General features: G+C 39.7%; 1 protein-coding gene across 1 annotated transcript; it reads left to right on the forward strand.

Moving 5' to 3' along the window:
- Window positions 1–14913: 14913 nt before the first annotated feature.
- SLN (sarcolipin) lies at window positions 14914–18962 on the forward strand. The gene is made up of 2 exons (XM_036747386.1): window positions 14914–14981; window positions 18270–18962. The coding sequence occupies exon 2, from the start codon at window positions 18334–18336 to the stop codon at window positions 18427–18429; it is 96 nt and encodes a 31-aa protein (XP_036603281.1). The 5' UTR covers window positions 14914–14981; window positions 18270–18333; the 3' UTR covers window positions 18430–18962.
- Window positions 18963–19399: the final 437 nt, after the last annotated feature.

A 19399-nucleotide genomic window follows, 5' to 3' on the forward strand; every position in this document is an offset into this window, starting at 1 on the left:
TTGTGTATATAATCTCCATCTTGCCTCCATGAAGGGGGTCAGATCCAATCTAGCTCAGATTGGTCTGGCCCGCTTTCCTTACAGGCGTCGCAAGGGGTGGGATGTCTTGGGGGCAGGCCTGTGTGGCTAACTCTTAATAAACTTTATCCCTTCCCTTGGCTGAGAAGGCTTGAGTCGAATTCTTTCGGCAGGACCCGGCGTGTCGGTACTTTGGGGTGTTGAGCACCTCTCACCCCAAACCCTCATCACTTCCTCTGATACTTAATTGCTGTGTGACGGTGGATCTGAGCCATGGGCACCTAATACAAATGACATACTCTTCCTCTGCATGGGTAGAGAAAGTTAGCATCACAGGTCAACGTTGTATTCTAGTATTAAATTTTATGATAGGTCAGAGAGTGATTATATGATTATATGATTCTTTGGTTTCTTTTATAATTGCTGTCCCTTTTGAAGGGAGTTTGATTAGGGAATACTGACTTTGAAGGATTTTTTTTAATTTTTATTTTAAAATCATATTGGAAGGCAGAAGAGTTATTTAGCATGGTGCACAGAAGCAAAGTCTCTGTTATTAGGGACTCATCGAAGGCTTAAGAAAGAGAAGCAGCTAAAATACAAGTGATAGTGTAACTATATATCTTTTAGTGATAATGGGGAGAATGTCTCTAGAGAACCCTTTTTTCCTTTATGATTCACCATTTTGACATATAAGAATATTATTCTTCTGTCATACTTGGTCCATTTTGAATGTTGCCTTTGGTCTATTTATTTTAGGAAACCTTATGCTTGAAATTCACTTGAGTTTGTGATTTTCCAAGAACAGTAGGCATTCGTTAGAATAAATCCTTAAGGGTAGTATTATCTTTCTCAGCTTATCAGGCAGCATGGTAGATTGGATAGAGCTCTGTACTTGTTTTCAGGATTCCTATTTACTTATTAGTTGTGTGATTATGGACAAGTTACTTTATCTTTCACAACAACTCTTGTTTATACATTCCCTTCTCTTCCTCACACAGTAACTACCCTAGTTATCGGCCCTCATCAGCTTTTGCTTGAACTATTGCAATAGTCTTCAGTTGGTCTCCTTGTCTCAGTCTTGCCAAAGCAATTTGCCTAAAACAAATTCAACCACACTGCTCCTTCTCCACCCTCAACAAATCCCAGTGGCTCTCTATTACCTCCAGGATAAAGTAGAGATTCTTCTGTTTGGCATTTAAAGCCTTGACCACATGGACTCTTTCTATTCTTTCAATCTTCTTACAGTTAACTCTCTTCCACCCATTCTAAAATCCATCAACACTGGGGTCTATTTGTTGTTCCTCAGACATAGCACCCCACCTCCAAGTTTATGCATTTGCAATGGTTGCCCACCATGCTTGGAATGTTTCCCTGTCTCATCTCTGTTTTCTAGCTTTCCTGAATTACTTGAAGACACAGCTCAAATCCTGCCTTCTTCAGGAGGCTTTTCTGTGTCTCCTCAGGGAAGGTACTTCCCCTCCCCACAAGTAGTTTCCCTCTGATAGTTCTCTCCCTCTTCCTCTCCCTCTCCCTCTCCCTTTCCCTCTGCCTCTCCCTCTCCCTATCTCCCTCTCCCTCTCCTTCTCTCTCTTCCTCTCCTCCCCTCCCCCCCTTCTCTCTTTTTCCCCTCTCCCTCATATCTATCAATATCAGTATCTGTATCTTGTATCTTTCTCTTTACTATATGAGTTCCTTGAAGGCAGGGACCATGTTTTTGCCTTTCTTTCTATCTCTAGCATATAGCACCGTGCCTGGTGATGAGGGCACAGTCTCTGGGAACCCCTTGAACCCTTGAACTCTCCTTGAATCTTCCCACTCGACCTGGCCTTGGCCTGAGGCTATAACCATTAAGCCCAAATGCCTACCTTGCCCAGTCCTCTATTGTCCAGCTGTTTCCCACCCTTAATCCTGATCAAAATATCTATACCCTAGCTCCCGTCTGTCATTTCCATATAGCCTTCAGCTATTTCCCCCACCCTGGAGTCTGACCTCATCCCAGTCCCTTCAGGCTCCTCCTTAGACTCCTCCTTAAGTCTTTCCCTAGACCCCTCCTCTGGCCACCCTAGACCACCCCTCAATCCCTCCCACAAGCTTTGTGTATATAATCTCCATCTTGCCTCCATGAAGGTGGTCAGAACCAATCTAGCTCAGATTGGTCTGGCCCGCTTTCCTTACAGGCGTTGCAAGGGGTGGGATGTCTTGGGGGCAGGCCTATGTGGCTAACTCTTAATAAACTTTATCTTTTCCCTTGGCTGAGAAAGCTTGAGTCGAATTCTTTCGGCAGGACCCGGTGTGTCAGTACTTTGGGGTGTCGAGCACCTCTCACCCCAAACCCTCATCACCTGGTACATAGTTGGCACTTAATAAATGCTTGTTGACTTGATTGGCACACAAGGAAACATTAGACTGATTTACTGTCTTCACCTCAACTACTTATTTAGCTGTGTATTTAAGAGTAATTCATTTAAGTTTGCGTAGCCTCAGTTTTCTCATCTATAAAATGGAGATGATACTATTTGTATTATCTGCCTCATTGCATTGTTGTGAGGAGAGCGCTTTCCAAGCTTTAAATTATTATGCAAATGTGAGTTAGTATTCTTCACATTCCCGAGGCCAGCCTAGTATTCAGCCTCTTGATGCATGTTCCTCTATTAAATTAGGTTTAATCATATCATTCTATTTAAATTCAACCTTATTGTTAACAATTCATCTAACCACTAATTAAATGATAACATGTCACCGATGGTGAGATATTATTAAAAAAGGTTTTTCCAAGGCTATCATCTACCCATTGCTCAAGAATGCTGGCCCTGAGGAGTAATATTCCCTACTTTTTCTGAGATGTTTTTTTCTTTTTTGGGTTCCTTAGGGACTTCTGCTATTCTAGTCTTGTTCTAACTCTACGCTTGGCAATCATTCATCACTAGCAGGTATTTATGTCCCCGAAAGTCCTTTTCTGATGATGTTGGAATTGTGTATAAAGCCAAGATGCTGTAGATCTGCAAAGGCTACATAATTCTAGACCATGATTTCTTAGGCTTTTGTTTGGTAACACAGACACACAGATCCAGACCCAGACCCCTTCCCCCCGCCCCCCCCCCCCCACCCCACATATCCTTTCTGGAGACAAAGCTTGCTTCTCTGGACCTCAGGTTGGAAATTTTAGTGCCAGCTTGACAAAAGGAAGTTTTCCATTGGTTTACAAAGATGTTCTGCCATGGAATCCCTCCTCGTGAAGCTTGAGGAGCTCTATTCCTAGGTCTTCTTGGGTGGAGAGGGGATGGGCATTCTTCTATGGTTTCCCCCGGGAGTGTAATCTTGCTAACTAACCACCAAGACATGATATTCTGCATCTCTTAAATGGTTATGCTATCCATGAGTGTTGGGGAATGGGGTGGGGGAGGGGAAGGAGGGATGGATGTAGTCATGACTCTACTTCTTCCAACAATACATCAAGGAAAAAGTTGCAAACATGAGACTGAGTTATTTAATTTACATCCTCAGAAGTTACCATTTAAACTAGGGTTATAGTTAAACTATCAGTCACTTTACTTTATAGCCACACTTTGCGTTCAAAGGGGTAATAGGTAAAAATTTTTGGAAGGAACTGGAGATATTTGCAAGGCTAGAATTGTTTGGGGCCTTCCAATACTAGGTCACCAGATCTCAGAGTTGGAAAGTACTTCAAAGGCCATCCAGTCCAATTCATAGCCAATAAATGGTCATCTAGGCTTTGCCTGAAAATCTGCAGAGAGCAGGGAGGGCACTTAGCAAGAAAGCCATTTTACCCTTGGAGAGTTCCAAGTTCAAAAGCTTGGGAAACTTTTCTTCACCTCCAATTTTACCTATTTTTTTTCCATTTTTTTGGCTCCTCTGGGGCCAAGAGGAATAAGTCCATTTCTTGCTACTCATACACTCGAAGACAGTCATCATGTTACCATTTAGTCCTCTCTTCTCCAGGCAAAACATTCACATTTCTCTCAACCAATCCACATATGGCCTGAATTCTAGGCCTCCTATTCCTGCCTGCCTTCCTCTATACACTCTCCAGTCCCTCAGGATCCTTCCTAAAATGCAGTGCCCAGAACTGAACATAATACTCCTGATATAGTCTGACTAGGACAGAGTTCAGTTAGCAAGATATTCTAACTACGGAGCCTGACTTGGAGACTCTGTGTATCTTCAGTATCCAGTTACAACTTTAGGAGTGTAGGGTGGGGGAGGAAAAGAAGAAACAAGATATACCTTTCCTACTCACTGCAGAAAGCAGGTATGGCTAAATCTGGGCCCTGGAGAAAAGGTGAGGAAATATGCTTTCTTCCTTCCCTTGGAGGAGGGGAAGAGGACCATGGATATAGAACACTGCACAAACTGTGGAACATGATCTTTGTATTGGTTGATATTCCTTAATGATTTTTCTTTGTTAATGGGGCAGAGTGTTAGGGAGGGTGGCAAAGACCTTCTATCCAGGCAAGCAGAATAGCCAGCTTGGTACTGGGTATGAAGATGTGACTCTGAGAATGGCTTGATGCTATTAATTACCAGTGATATGCCAGAAGCTTAACACCTCTTGAAAAGTCACCACTGAAATTTCCCGGCAAGTCATAAAATTGTAGAATCCACAGACTCAAATATACTTGGGCTCTTATTTCCAAAGCCAAGGTGGGCGGAGGGGAATGAAAGAAGCTGTTTCAGTTTCTAATCTTGCAAAACACTTCCCCAAGGGTATAGTGTTTAACCACAAAAGATGTTAAATCTATTAACACTGGGAGAGGAGCCAGTTAGAACTTCAATGCCAAATGATGATTCTTGACTCTTTCCAGGATTTATCTAAGGTTTAGGATTCATAGCTTGAGAAAGGAGGTCAGAGACCATTTATCTATTCCCAAGCTTCTGTGAAGGATAGCAATTAGAATTAATGCAGTTAAATTATGCATGTACCCTCAGATAATTAACACGAATACTTTGATGGATAGAGAAAACACTTGAGTGGACACTCCCTCCACTGGTATAGATCAATAACCCACAGAAATAATGTTAAAGGTCTTCCTTCAGGTATTTTGACATTTCACAACATCCTAATCTAGAGAAAGTGGAAGGAACTGAGGCGCAAAGAGGTTGGATGACTTGTCCAAGGTCACACAGGTAGTATGTATGTAGTAGAATTGGGATTTGATTCTTGTATTCTGGGTTAAATTAGCCTCTTATCTCTAACTCTATGATCCTATGACAGGCCCAGAGAGCACTCAAACATTTTTTCATGTGGCTCATGGGTAAGTTCAATTTTTTGCAGAATAGAGAAAGGATGAAGTGATAGAAGACTGTAGAATTTGCTTCTGTCCTGCCTTAAACCCCAGCTTCTAGTGACATTATGATGCAGTCATCGATACCCTTTTGTCAACCCTATGCAATGGCTTGTCATTATGGGAATTTCCCACATCTCTCTGGACAGAATAACTCAGTTTATTTTTAAAAGGGTGAACCTTATTGTGACCAATAAGATGGAGGAGTAGATATTTTCTCTAATCCACACTCTCGAAAACCTCTAAAAGAGGAACTATACATGAGAGGTAGAGTAATTATAGTTGTCTCCACAGGACAAGAAACCAAGAAGCTGAACAAGGTAATAGTCTTATGAATTAACAGTGTAGAACAGTAATCCCTAACCTACTCACTTAAAATCCCTAAACCCCAACAACTTCCACAATCTATCATGACTCACAGTCTGATCCAATAGATTGTGCTCTGGGACCCACTTATTAATTTCCATGAAGCTGCTATAGTCAGTGACAGCATATTCTGTCCCCATCCCAACATCTGTGACAACAAGCAGTGGACTTCAATTTTGTCACAGCTGTTTGCAAAAGAAGGGAAGGTATAGGAGAGTGGGACCATGCTCTACTTGGAGTGGCTTCAGTCAGAGAACCAAAATAGAGAGAAACAGGGCAGGGCATCAGTATGTGAGGCTGCCTGGCCTTGAAGGAAAGAGTACTAGAATGCAACTCAGGCTAGTCCCGTCCCCTAAGAAGTCCCTTGGGACTGGGATTGAGGTCCATAAAGAATCAATTCCCTAAAGTGGAAGGAGAATGAGGCTGACTTTGCGGTCCAGCCTCCAGAAGTAAATCCACTGCAAAAGTTAGAAAGCGAGTGATAGGGAAATGTAAGGGAAAAACACCAAAGATATTAGGAGAAAGGAAACTCAGTTAAAAACCTAGAATTCAAGCAGATAAATCAATAGGAAAGATACCAAAATCTGAAGGGAAGATGGCTGCAAGCTTCTCTAAATAAATATTCCAAGGCAAAGCAAATTGAACCAATACCTAATGAAAGACAGGACCTTGTGGATTATCAAGAGAGCATTAAACCATAAGAAAATGTTTCAAAAGGGTTCAAAAGAGATATCAGAATCTCGAAAGAAGCTAAAAGGGGAAAATAGCAAAATTTATGGCTTGCACAGCAAAAATAATTAGTAGCATAGAAAAACATGAATCCATGATGGTGAGTCTTTCCAAAGAAGTGAAAGAGAACAATTGATTGGGAATACAATATGCTGAAGTGAAGGACAATCTGGAAGAACAGAAACAAAAAGTATTAACTTTAAAAAAGCATATGAACTCTATACAAACAAAACAAATACACTGATCGCTAAGATGGAAGGAATGGAGACAACTTAAAGACCACAGACCTCTCAGAAGAACATGAAAAATAAAATTAAAAACCCAAGCACCATAATTCAAGAAAGAATACAAGAAAACTGTTCAGAATTTATGAATACAGAAAACAAAACTCTAATCAAAAGGAGCCAAAGAATGCCTCCAGAAACAAAACAAAACAAAAAAACAAACAAAAAACCCCTTTGTTTGCTTCAAGCTCCAAGAAACATAGTAGTTTCAATTTCAGTGACAATTTCAATAACAAATAGCATCCATTCTTCTGCAAGTCACCAGGAAAAAGGACCTTTAAGTATAAGAAAAAGGAAATTCAAATAACACAACTTTTCTGTACCTGTCAGAAACCCCAGAGAGGAATGGAATAATGTGTTCTGAAGAGCAAAGGAACCAATATAGAGGCCAAAATGGCATGCCCTGCAAACCTGAGCTTAAGTCTGAAAAAAGATGGGCACTGAAGAACTCACCCAAGGGAGGAACAATGTAATATGTGATGGGAAATAGGGACCTTATAATTGGTATAACTTTCAGGGCTTGTGTGCTCAGGGAAATCACTTCCTTTGAGAGAGTCGTTGTTATTGTTGTTGGTTTTCGAAGAGAGCCAATGACATCATAGGGTGATGTCTTGACTTGTGTATGAATCGGATTTCAGTGAGGCAGAGTTGCACAAAGTCATTAGCCTCACTCTCTCTTCCAGAGTCATTGAAGTCCAATGGCAAGACAAAAGTCAAGATGACTGGTGATGGCCCACGATGCAGTGGGTGACCTTGACATCTTCCATATCTGACCAAGCTCTAAGCACTCCACAGTGCCTACCTCAGCCAGGATGTTGTAGCAGCAAGTACCCTAGCATGCCCACGATGGCCTGCTAGAACAGGTCCCTTAATCTGCCTTTCTAGGAAAGACTGCTCAAAAAAGGGTTAGCAATTCTCCTTTTAATTACATTAGCTAGTTCAGGGGAAGAGTCAGCACTCTGGACATCAGAAATACAGAGAAAATACAAGCAGAGAAATTAGCATAAAGACAAACAGACAGGGCTCTTAACTGCCTGAATGAAAGCAATATTGCTATACGTTTTACATATATCACTGGATTGAGAGAGTCTTTACATCTGAGCAGTTGGGGAACTCTGAACATATGGCTACTCAGAATCTTGACCAGGAAATCAAAACGTCCTTCTCATAAGCAAGCCCCCAAAGCAAAATACCAACTCAGAGTGTATGTACACTTCTCAGAGACAGAAGGCATCACAACCCTTGTGACTCAGTGCCTAATCAACTTAGTATGAAAAGGTGTGAAAGCCTTCCTATAAGCAAGCCTCCCCTAAGCAAGCTTCCCTTAATGAGCTCCATGTGAGGCCTATTAATGGTTAGGGAAGATCTTCATATGTCATTAATATTACACATATTACACATATGCATTTTTTTTGGCTAGCTAGACTTCCTACAGGTAACTTCTCTGAAGAAACATAAATTCGAGGCTGGAATTGTTCCTCTATAGACAACATCTTGCTTCAGGACACGGGGAATCTGAATTCCTGGGAACAACCAGCATCCAGAATGGTAGTAAATCATGGATATACAGAGGAGAGTCCATAGCAGATGGGAAAGAAAATAATCATGGGGAGTCTATGGGGTGGCTTCCTTCAGGAATTGATATTTTGAGTGAAACACACTAGAGATAAGGGTAGAGGAAGTAAGATCTATAAGATAATAACATAAATTGTTTAGAGGAGGGAACTCAAATTTGGTCCTTCAGAAACTTTAATTCCATGCTGAATATAAAGAGACTAAAGAAGGAATAAAGAAATATAAAGACCACGAATCCAATAATAAAAAATTAGAATAGACAGGAAGGGAAGAGAATTACTGAAAAGAACAAGGTGAAGAAATCCCTTTTTGAGAAAGGTGCAGAAAATTTAAAAAAACACCGATAACAAATAAAAGAAGTTGAAGAGGAAGAGAAGAGGGGATTTTTAATTAATCACTTAGCTGAGAAAGAGGAAAGGAAGGGAGGGAAGAAGGAAAGAATGAAATAACTAAATAAAAAGGAACCAATAAATTATGTTAGCCTATAATGCTAGGAAAAGTATCGACAAATGGGGAGGTGGGGAGTTGAGGGTGAGGGAAAGACTGTCTGTGAGAATAAGGTTATCCTAAAGTAGATTAAGTAAAAATAATTGTAAAGATAAAATATTATAAGAGAAAAATAACAACAAAATCCCAATTTAGAAAAAGCAAAAATAGAGTAAAAATGGAGGAAAACGTAAACCTAATTCTCATAACTTTAAATGTGAAGAGATTAAAAAAATCCATTAGAATTAAAGAAGAGTGATAGATTGGATAAAGTGATAACCTACAATCTTTTGGTTAGAAGAAAACATACCTAAAAAGCAAAGACATACACAGAATAAAATGAGGAGATAGGAAAAAATTTATATGCCTCAGGTAAATCCAAAAGAGCAGGAGTTGCAATCACGCTATCACATAAAGAAAAAGACAAAAATTCATAATATAAGTAGGGACAAGAAAGGAAACTACATTATGCTGAAAGGAACCAAATTCAACAAACCAATACCAATATTAAACTTATATGCTCTAAATGCCATAAAACACAAATTTATAAAGGAAAAATTTATTGAGTTACGAAAAGACGTAGATAGTAGCACAATAATAGTAGGTGACTTTAATGTCCGTGGCTCAGATTTTGATAAATATTTAGAGGGGCAGCTAGATAGATCATTTTAAACTTGACTCATTCATTTGATCTGATCATCAGTTTTATGGTTTTTTTCTAAGACACATTAAATTGAGCAGCTTTTTGGTTGAATTAATAAAACTATCCATTGTTTTGGCATCATATACACAATCATACCGTATTATGCATTGAATATAATACACCAATAATTTATATTCAGACATCCACAATATCAGTGCTACCTATGTAGACATGTTCTAGTGTGAACAATTTGTATGAACAGTGATTAAGGGAAGTGTTTCTTAAATCTGGCTTGTCATTTCCTTCATAAATCCTGATTTACCATAATTTTATACAAAGATAAAATATTTGGGTAAAAAATATGTAAAAGAGTCAAGGGGTAGGATTTGGTGGAGAGGAGGAAGGAGGTTACTCCATGAATTTGAAACAGCCAAGCAAAGGCTCAGAGTCAAAAGATGAAGACTGTATGTGAGGAATCTGCCAGATGGCAAGCAACTAGTTGTGAATGTTTGACTGTACTAAAATTATTACTCACTCTCTGTCACTCCAGGATGCTATCTTGTTACAAGGCATGTGGTGACAGAAGCTGTATCAAGATTGCCCATTGCTGGAGGAAAAATAAATTCATTGGGCCATGTTGGGCTTATGTTATAATGAAGACACAGAGAGTAGTATGTTCTCTTTAATAATGTCACTGAGCTTTGAAGAATAATGGAAAATGTGCATCTGTGAATACAAACATATGCAAGTTTCTCTGTGCATGAATTAGAAAGAACTTTCATTACCATATATGTCCAAATATAGACACAATTCCTCTCCTCTCCTCTAAATCAGGCCTTGTAAAAAACCTGAGTGTAGCCTATAATAGCACCCTTAGTAGGATGGTCAGGAATAAGAGAACAATGAAAGTGAGTCTGCCAGATGGTATACTATTAGTTGTAAAAATTTTTTTAATGTTAATGTGTAATATTATTGGAAACATGGAGACAGTATGGTGTAGTGGAAAGGATGCTGGATTTGGTCAGAGGCCATGGGTTCAAATATGAACCCTACCTCTCGCTACTTGTGTGATCTTGGGCAAGTCATTTAACCTCTTTGGGCTTCAGTTTCCTTATCTATTAAATTAGAGAATTGGGCTAGATGTCTTCTAAGATCCCTTCCTGATCTAAAACTACGATTCCATGAACAGTTTAGAAAACAGTAATGGAAGAGGTAGCCCTAATGTGGCAGATGGGATGGTGGAGTGAGGTTAGAAGCTTTCCTTGGAAAGGAGAATGGCATCCAGATGGTAAATGTCATCTTTGTCAATAATCTGGATATTGAACAAACTGTTCAAGAGAGAAAAAATGATGATAAAAATGGATAAAACATTTGTTTAAGTGGAAAGAAATGTAAAAAACCCCACTTTGATAGTGAATATATTTCATGTTAATTTAGTGTGATATTTCCACATGAAAGTACATATACATATACTTTATACATAAGCATATTTAGAAATATATAGGTATGGACTAGGCCTGTCGTCTTATTGATACAGAGAACCCTCAAAGAAGAAATTCCCCTCCAAATTTAGTTCTCTGCCATTTATAATTTTAGTTGTCTAGAACATTTAGAGGTTAAGTGATTTGCCTAGGGTCATACATTCAGTATACGTCAGAGGCTAGACTTGAACTCAGGTCTTCTAAGTCCCAAGGCCAGCTGTCTTTTTATTAGTCACAGAACTTATCACACATACATGTATACATACATACATTCTTCTCTTTTCAGAGAGACTGCATTTTAGAGATGCCATTTATATTCAGGGATAATCTGTTATGGCAATTTGGATAGAATACATTTGTGATTATATAGAAACCTTACTGGTTTATTCTGTATTATCAATGAATAAAGAGTTTGCTGAATAAAATTATACTATATAGATGATTAGAAGGAGGACCTTTAGAGTATTTAAGAGAGCAAACTTCTGTTGACAACACTCAAACTCTTTAGAATCAACCATTTAAATATATAAAATAGATATGATGATCAACAGTTATATCTAATCATTATGTGACACTCCATCTGGCATCATTCCCTCAAGTCACACTGGTATTAAGCAGATTGGTTATCCAGAGGGGAAGCTACTACTACTACTTTCAGGGTTCTAGGGGCAGTCCTGAGGATAGTTTTAGGGGAGGTCCTGAGAATGGCTGTCCTCTTTACGTGAGCTCTAGCTCATGAGCTCTCATTTGTGTGCTTACCTTTGACAGTTGGACGGTAGAAACGATTCTTTAGCAAAGAAAAACATTTACTCAGAGACATAACAAGAAGAAAAGTTACAAAGCATTTCCCTTAAAGCACGGTGTATACTATCCCACAAAGACACACAGAGTCTGTGAGGGGAAAGAATAAGCACAAATTTAAAGTACAGTGGTAGTGGGGTACATGTGTGGAGCACATGCATAGACAGCCAAGTCAACTCACCAATCTGGATCTGCAGGGTCATGATTTTTTGTTTGTTTGCTTTTGTCTGTTTTGTTTGTTTTGACTTCTGGAGGGTCCTCATGAAGTCTGCTTGTAGAGTGAAGCACTGATGATGAAAGGTTGCTTCCCTGATCAACTGAACTGACTCCTTGCAAAGTTATGGTGTCTTAGGTGGATAGCTTGATTCACTGCTAGAATGGGTCAAGCAGGTTGCTTGGCTACTGAGCTTGCTCCTCACTGGATTCAGTGACTTCTGGGAAAGACCAGGCAGTTTGCGTGGCTACTAGACCCAGCTGCAACTTGGCTGAGATGGGCCAGTCATTTAGCTCCTAGGCAGCTGCTTTCAGAATAGCTTTGGTGGCTAGCATGACCACTGAGCTCTTCACAGACCACGATCTCCCTTGGACTGGTCAAGCTGCTGGACACCCAGCAATTGCTTTCTCATGAGTAGTTACAGTCTCTTACCACCTTCGGACACAAGCTTGGCTGGGTGGTACCATACATTCTTCAGCTGGAGTGCTATGAGTGTCTTTCATAAAGGGCAATGACCCTTAGCCTAGGATTGGCAGAAGCCTCTCTGTGTTAACCCCTTCAGAGTTAATACTCCAACCTCCAGGAAAGGCACAGGAGATGTTTAATCTCCCCTGTTCATTATTTCTTTCTGGTTCATGGGTGACTTCCCTCAGTTTTCATCTCTATCTTTATTTATGATGATCAGCCATATTCCCACTGGGTCTTATGTAGATGAGTAGCTGGGTGTAAAGGTGTTGAAGACACTATTCCCCAGGGAAAGTCACTAGTCTACTGGCCTTTTCATAGACATATGAATTATTCAAGACTAAACCCCTTACGAGAAGCAGACTGTTTCCTTTGCCTCTAGAAAAGCTTCCCCCTTTAGATTTCAAAGTTTCGAGTCCCTTAACTTCAAAAAGGGAACAATATTATAATTTAATTAATTGAGAACTACCAGGCAAAACATTGTCAGTCTAATTCCACTTACTCTGTTTATTCAGGGCAAAGAACTTGAAATCTGAAGATCTGAATTCAAGTCCCGGCTCTTCCATTTACCAGCAACATGAATTTAGGCAAATGACTTGCTTTTTCTGAGCCTTAGTTTCCTCATTTGTAGAATGGTAGGGTCCTGTTAGGTGGTGTAGTGGATAGAGCAACCAGCTTGAAGTCAGGAAGACTCATCTTCCTGAGTTCAAATCTGGCCTCAGAGACCTACTAGCTGTGTGACCCTGGGCAAGTCACTTAACTTTACCTTAGTTTCCTCATCTGTAAAACAAGCTGGAGAAGGAAATGGGAAACCACTCCAGTATCTTTGCCAAGAAAACCCCAAATGGGGTCATAAAGAATAGGACACAACTGGAAAATGACTAAACAACAACAAAACAAAAAGGCTGCTATTGTGAAAAGAAAACTGAACTTGGAGTTAGGAAAAACCTGGATTCAAATCTCACCTCCGAAATTTACTGGTTATGTGGCCATGGGTAAGTTACTAAACATCTCTTAGTCTCAGTTTCCTTGTCTGTCAAAAGGGATTAATAATAGCATCTATTTTACTGGGTTGTCATAAGGCTCAAATGAGATAAATATGCAAAAGAAAAGGAGTGGGATAGCAATCAGACCGATGATTTCATTGTGATAGGGAAGTACTGGAGAAGGAACTCTGTGCACTAAAGCAGAGTACCCAACTTTTCTGCCATTTTGTAGTCTTCAGAGAGTTGCCAGGGCCACTGACAGGTTAAATGACCTGCCCAAACCTCTATAAAAGAGACAGTAGTTTCCTCATAGGTACAATGGGATAGCTAGCGTTAATGTAGTATTTTAAAGGTGTCAGAACTCTTTACAAATGTTATCTCATTTAATCCTCACAACAACCCTGGAGATAGGTGCCACCTCAGGAAGTTGAGGGCTTCTTGACTCCAAGCCTAATGCTTTCTCCACTGCTCCACTTAGCTGTCATTATCAACTTACCCAACCTACATTTTAGGGTTGTAGGGATCAATCAGATAATCTAAGTAACCTATAAACTACTCTCTATAGTTATTTAAAAATAATAAAAAGCATTATTTGAAGAAATACTCTATAATTCATAGTTCTCCCTGAGAGGCAGCTTATTGTAGTGGATAGAGGGTTGGATTTAGATTCAGAAAGATCTGGGTTTAAGTCCTTCTTTAGACACATTCTAGCTGTGTGACCATTTGTAAGTCATTTAACTTCTCAGTGTCCCAGGCAAACCTTTAAGATTATAAATTGTTGATCTGCATCTTGTGGAGAAAGGTCTGGGAATTCCCTACACTGATTGAGAGGAAAATATTCTTTTTATGAATTTTGGCTGGCTTTTATTCCAATTTGTTCAACTAAGTGAGTTTTTACTATAGAGATATACTAATAACCTTTCTTGTTACAGAAGGCAACCAATCACATTTTCCACAGTTGTCTTAGATTAAAATATATACTAGTGTGATGATCCACAGAAAAAACCGTAGTTGAAATATCATGCAGCAACAGGTGCAAATACTAGTATATTATACTGTCTGGCCTCTAGTCAGTTCTGAAAAAGCTAAAGATGACTTCATTCAGGACTGAGAAAGAATTTTCTAGTTCAAATAGCTCAATCCTGGGGTGGTGCGCTAATGCTCAGTTTCATTCCTGGTGTCAGTGCTGTTCCAGGGCTAATCTTAATTCTTTTCTTAGTTCGTGAGTCCTAAAAGCAGATCCAGCAATCCCTACTTGTTAAAACTTTCTACAGCAGGAATCAGTGAAAGGTTGAAGGCCCTAAATCAAGGACTGCAAAAGTCATAGCATTTTTGAGGTCTCCATGATTTTAATAGAAATTGATAGCAAAGAACAGAACTGTCATGTGTAAGTCAGTACAACCCTCTGGCCCCCAAAAGCACAAATAGCCACCCATCTGTCCAGGTTACTCCTTGGAAATGCTTGGTTAATGACATCACTCTGATTGCCACCACCCTTGTGGCCCTCCTCCCTGGGGCTGACTACTTTAGTTGCTGCTCAGAGATTGGGAGTCCAGACTGCACTGGAAGGGCTGCTAGAGCAGAGCAAAGACTCAGGACCAAGATCCAGCCCATCATTTATCCTCTCCTGGTAATGAAGAATTGTCATTTAATGTTTATGTTGAATGTCTGTACGCATGTGTGTGAGTGTGTAAATGAGAATAACAAAAGGTTACTGATTTTGAAAAATGTGCTTAGAGGAAATAAACATTATACACTTAATGTTCCTTAAATATAAGGTTAATAGCAATATTGGTTTTTTCCACATGGGATATGGTTATTTTTCCCTCTTCTCTTTTTTAGTCCCTTTCTCCTCTGGAGTTTTGCCTCTGGATTATAGATGATAATCTCCCAAAAAATTCCATGCAAAAGCATTTAGTGTCTGCATTGCTTTGCTAATCAAGGTTTTCTGGATTTCCCTTTCATCCATACATATTTCAAGAATGGCAGGGTGGTTCAGTGCAAAGAGCATTTGAATTCCAGATTTGCCACTTGTGTCCTTGGACGATCATTCAACTTTTCTGGGTCTCATTTCCTCCTGTACAAAATGACATTAGACTAGACCTCTGAGGTTCCTTCCAGTTCTAAATCTAGAACCTATAACCTTATTGGAAGCAACACTACATCAAAAGGCAGTAAGGTATAGTGAAAAGTGTGCAGGATTTGAGGGTGGAAGATGTGGGTTTTATTGCTAGTTCTGTACCTGTGTCACTTTTGCCCCCTTTTCTTCCTTTGTAAAATGAGGGGGTTGGACTAGATGACTTCTAAGGGCCCTTCCAACCCAAAATCTATGAGCCCATGATAAGACACCCAAATGAAATTGGATGGTTTGGCACCAGGGATGAAGACTGTGAACTTGACTCTGGATGGGGTTTGAAAGGTGGTGAAAATTGGCCTTAACTCAATCAATTAAGGAGCAATTATTAAGCACTTATTATATGTCAGATGAGAGATAGAATGGTCTAGTGCATAGAGAGCCACTGGCCCCAGAGGCAGGAAGCCTTGTGACACATACTGGCTATCTGACCTTGAATGGTAATCTAAGCAACTCTCCAAGACTATAAATTGCAGAGAAAGTGCCATCCTTCATTGGCAGGGGGAGTTTCTTCATCTAGGAATTCCTTATACCAATGATGGGCAGCTATGTGGTACACAGTGGAGAGGGTGCTGGGCCTGGAGTCAGGAAGACTCATCTTCCTGAGTTCAAATCTGGATTCAGACACTTTACTAGCTGTGTGACCCTGGGCAAGTCACTTAACCCTTTTTGCCTCAGTTTCCTCTTCTGTAAAATGAAATGGAGAAGAAAATGCCAAACCGCTCCAGCATCTTTACCAAGAAAATCTTAAATGAGGTCAACAAGAATTGGATATGACAGAAATGACTGAACAAAAACAGCAATACCAATGATACCACATGTTTAGTCCCCAGCTCTATGTGACAGGAATGGTGCTAAATCCTTGAAGGTAACCTGCTAAGAAAAACAAGTTTACTGTTCTGGGTCCTTACTAACTTTGCTTCATGTCCCCTAAGGGATAGTGGCTATATGAAAATGACCTGAGGAGTTCTTTAAAACTGTCCCAGGCTGATAACCTTCAATTTTTATTTTTTTGGTGTCCAAGGAAAGTGCCCTTGTACTACATTTTCTTGGGTTTAATTGTGAAAATACTTTAAAAATTGTTTTCAAGTATGAGAATGCAAGATGCTTTATGATGCATAGTATCAAGTCTATTCAAGGTCACCCTCAAAGTGCAAGTAATTCTGCAATATAAACACCAAGAAAGAGGCAATATGTCAATCAGCCTATCAGAAGAGAGTGCTCTGTTGGGAATTTACAGTCATTTTGTTCTACTAAACCTGTTAATTCCTGTAGTCAGTCGTCATAGCATTTCAGATCTGGAAAGGCTCTCATGGTTTATCTGACCCCAAACCATTCCTTTAGATTCACTGTTGTTGTACACAGTTCTGTTCAGGAAGTGGGCTTGATTCAAGCTCAGTGCTTAGACTCGTAGGATCTAGAGCTGAAAGGGACCTTAAAAATTATTTATCCAATCCCGTTTATTTTACAATGGAGGAAACAGAGGCCCGGAAAAGCAAAATGATATGCCCAAGATCGTCCAGGGCCTCTGACATCAAATCCAGGGCCCTTCCCACATCACACCGTCTCTCTGGCTAGGTGAATGATCTTTGGACAAGTTATTAAATCTCTCTGAGCCTCCATTTCCTCAACTGGAAAGCTGGGATGATACTTGCCCAGCCTGCATTATAGGATTATCATGAGTATTAAATGAGGTAACGCCTATAAAAATTCTCTGAAAAGTATAAATTGCTCCACACATGTAAGGATTAGAATTATTTCCTTCATCTCCAGAAAGTTCTGCTCACCCACTGCTGTGTATGGTTCTATCATTAAAATGCCAGAATAATAATGGCAGCAGATATTCAGTAGAACTTTACAGAAATGTTTTTATTTGAGCCACACAACCATCCTGTTAAGTAGGATAAAAATCGAAGGCTTAGAGAGTTAAAGAGACATCTTAGGTCATGTAGCTTGTAAAATGGGATACTGGGATTTGAATATAGGTTTTCTGACTTTGAATCCAATTTTCTTTCCCCTCCATTCTTCCATCAGTTAGTTGAGCAGAAGAAAAAAAAATCTAATGGAGATCTTAATTTAACTATTTTAAAAATAAATTTTTATTGATACCTTTTATTTTTACATTGTTTTACAAGTTCCCCCTGTATATCTTTATCTAATTGATTTAAAGAAAACTGAACTGACTGAGGTTTTTTGGGTGGTCTATAAAGAGAGCCACTATCGTTCTGGACTCAGAGGACCTGGATTCAAATCCTGTCTCTAATATTACCTACTTATGGCTGTCCCAATTTATTTGGTTTATGTGGAGAGACTGTATAGCCACAGTGTCATCTATATCATACGTGGTTAGTAAGTGATTTAATCTGATCAAATTCATAAAATATGTTAGTATGATACTATCCTTTAATACTTCTTAAGCCCTCGAAAATATGTCAGGCACTATGCAAGATGTGACATCTAGATATGACCCCTAATTTTTTTGAGAAGCTTATAATCTTAACACAGCATGGCTAAAATTAGGTGGCACAAGCTCTTATTAAAATAGCAGTACATCTAAATTTAGCGCTTACTCCTGAGGATTGGCTATTATGTGAGAGGTGTCTTTAGGATTATACGGATGTGATGTTTGTAAAATTGTGGACACTGGAGAAGGTGGGAAGTTTCTCTGTACTCCTGCTTTTGGAAGTGCATCCATAAACTTCTAAGAAAGAAACAGCATTCACTCCAAGCAATATAAGGAGCTTTACAGCCTCAGTGTGTGTTTCTTTCTTTGCTCACCAACAGGAGACAAAGGACAGACAGTTGTCCAGGAAGGCTCCCCCAAGTTTTCTGTTGACCCATCTTGAGCATGGAGCGATCCACGAGGGAGCTGTGTCTCAACTTTACCGTGGTCCTCATAACTGTGATCCTCATGTGGCTGCTGGTGAGATCGTATCAATACTAAGAAGATGGAACGGGGGATCCTGCCATTGACCAGCACAGAAGAACTTTCAAGAACATGGGGAGCTCTCCTGTGCTGCAGTATGCCATGGGATGCCCTTGCCTGCAATCACTTATATCTGGATGTAGCTAGGATAGGATGAGGGTTTTCCCTTTGTAGAATCATCTGTCCTGTGCTAATGATGTGTTTTAGGGCTCTAGGTCTGTGATCCCATGCTTGTGTGATCTGTGGCAATGTGATTTTATGTTTTCCCAAAATTCCTTTGTCAAAAGTTTGGCAAGTGTTGTTTTTAGGTGGGCACTGGATGTTAATAAAACCACCTGTTTGAAATGGGGATCATTGTGAAACAGGACTGTACCAGGTGTTGTCTCCATCCCTCCACAGCTCCCTATCTGTCAGCCCCTCTACCAGCCTCTCTCCTTGATATTGTTTCTAAATCAAATTAAAAATAAACTCTCTAGTAGAAAGAAATGTAATGTAATTAGTCACTATGGCTGTCATTTAAATGAAAAAAAAAATTAAAACCTTGAAAAACATTTGGAATATCCTTTGCCCTCTACTAACATCTTTTCTAACTACAAACTGAGATTGGTCAGTGGAGAGTGGAGTGGCCTCAGACACTTACTAGTTGTGTGACCCTGGGCAAGTCACTTCACTCTGCTTCAGTTTCTTCATCTGTAAAATGAGCTGGAGAAGGAAATGGCAAACCACTCTAGTATCCTTGCCAAGAAAAGTCCAAATGGGTCACAAAGAATTGGACACTACTGAAACAACTCAACAACTACGACAATAACACATTAGGTAAATTGCTAAGTGCTGGGGTTAAGAAGAAAGGTGCAAACAGTCCCTGCCCACAAAGAGCTACATTCAAAAGTGAAAATATCTAAATAATTAGGTACATACAAAATGCGCACAGTAGATGGAAGGTAGCCTTAGAGGCAGAAAGTAACCACAGTAGAGGAAGGTTTCCTGT

Source organism: Trichosurus vulpecula, chromosome 2, assembly GCF_011100635.1.
Source record: "Trichosurus vulpecula isolate mTriVul1 chromosome 2, mTriVul1.pri, whole genome shotgun sequence".
NCBI lineage: Eukaryota > Metazoa > Chordata > Mammalia > Diprotodontia > Phalangeridae > Trichosurus > Trichosurus vulpecula.

Coding starts and splice junctions, on each gene's coding strand:
- SLN (XM_036747386.1), top strand. CDS start 18,334: ATGGAGCGATCCACGAGGGAGCTGTGTCTCAACTTTACCGTGGTCCTC.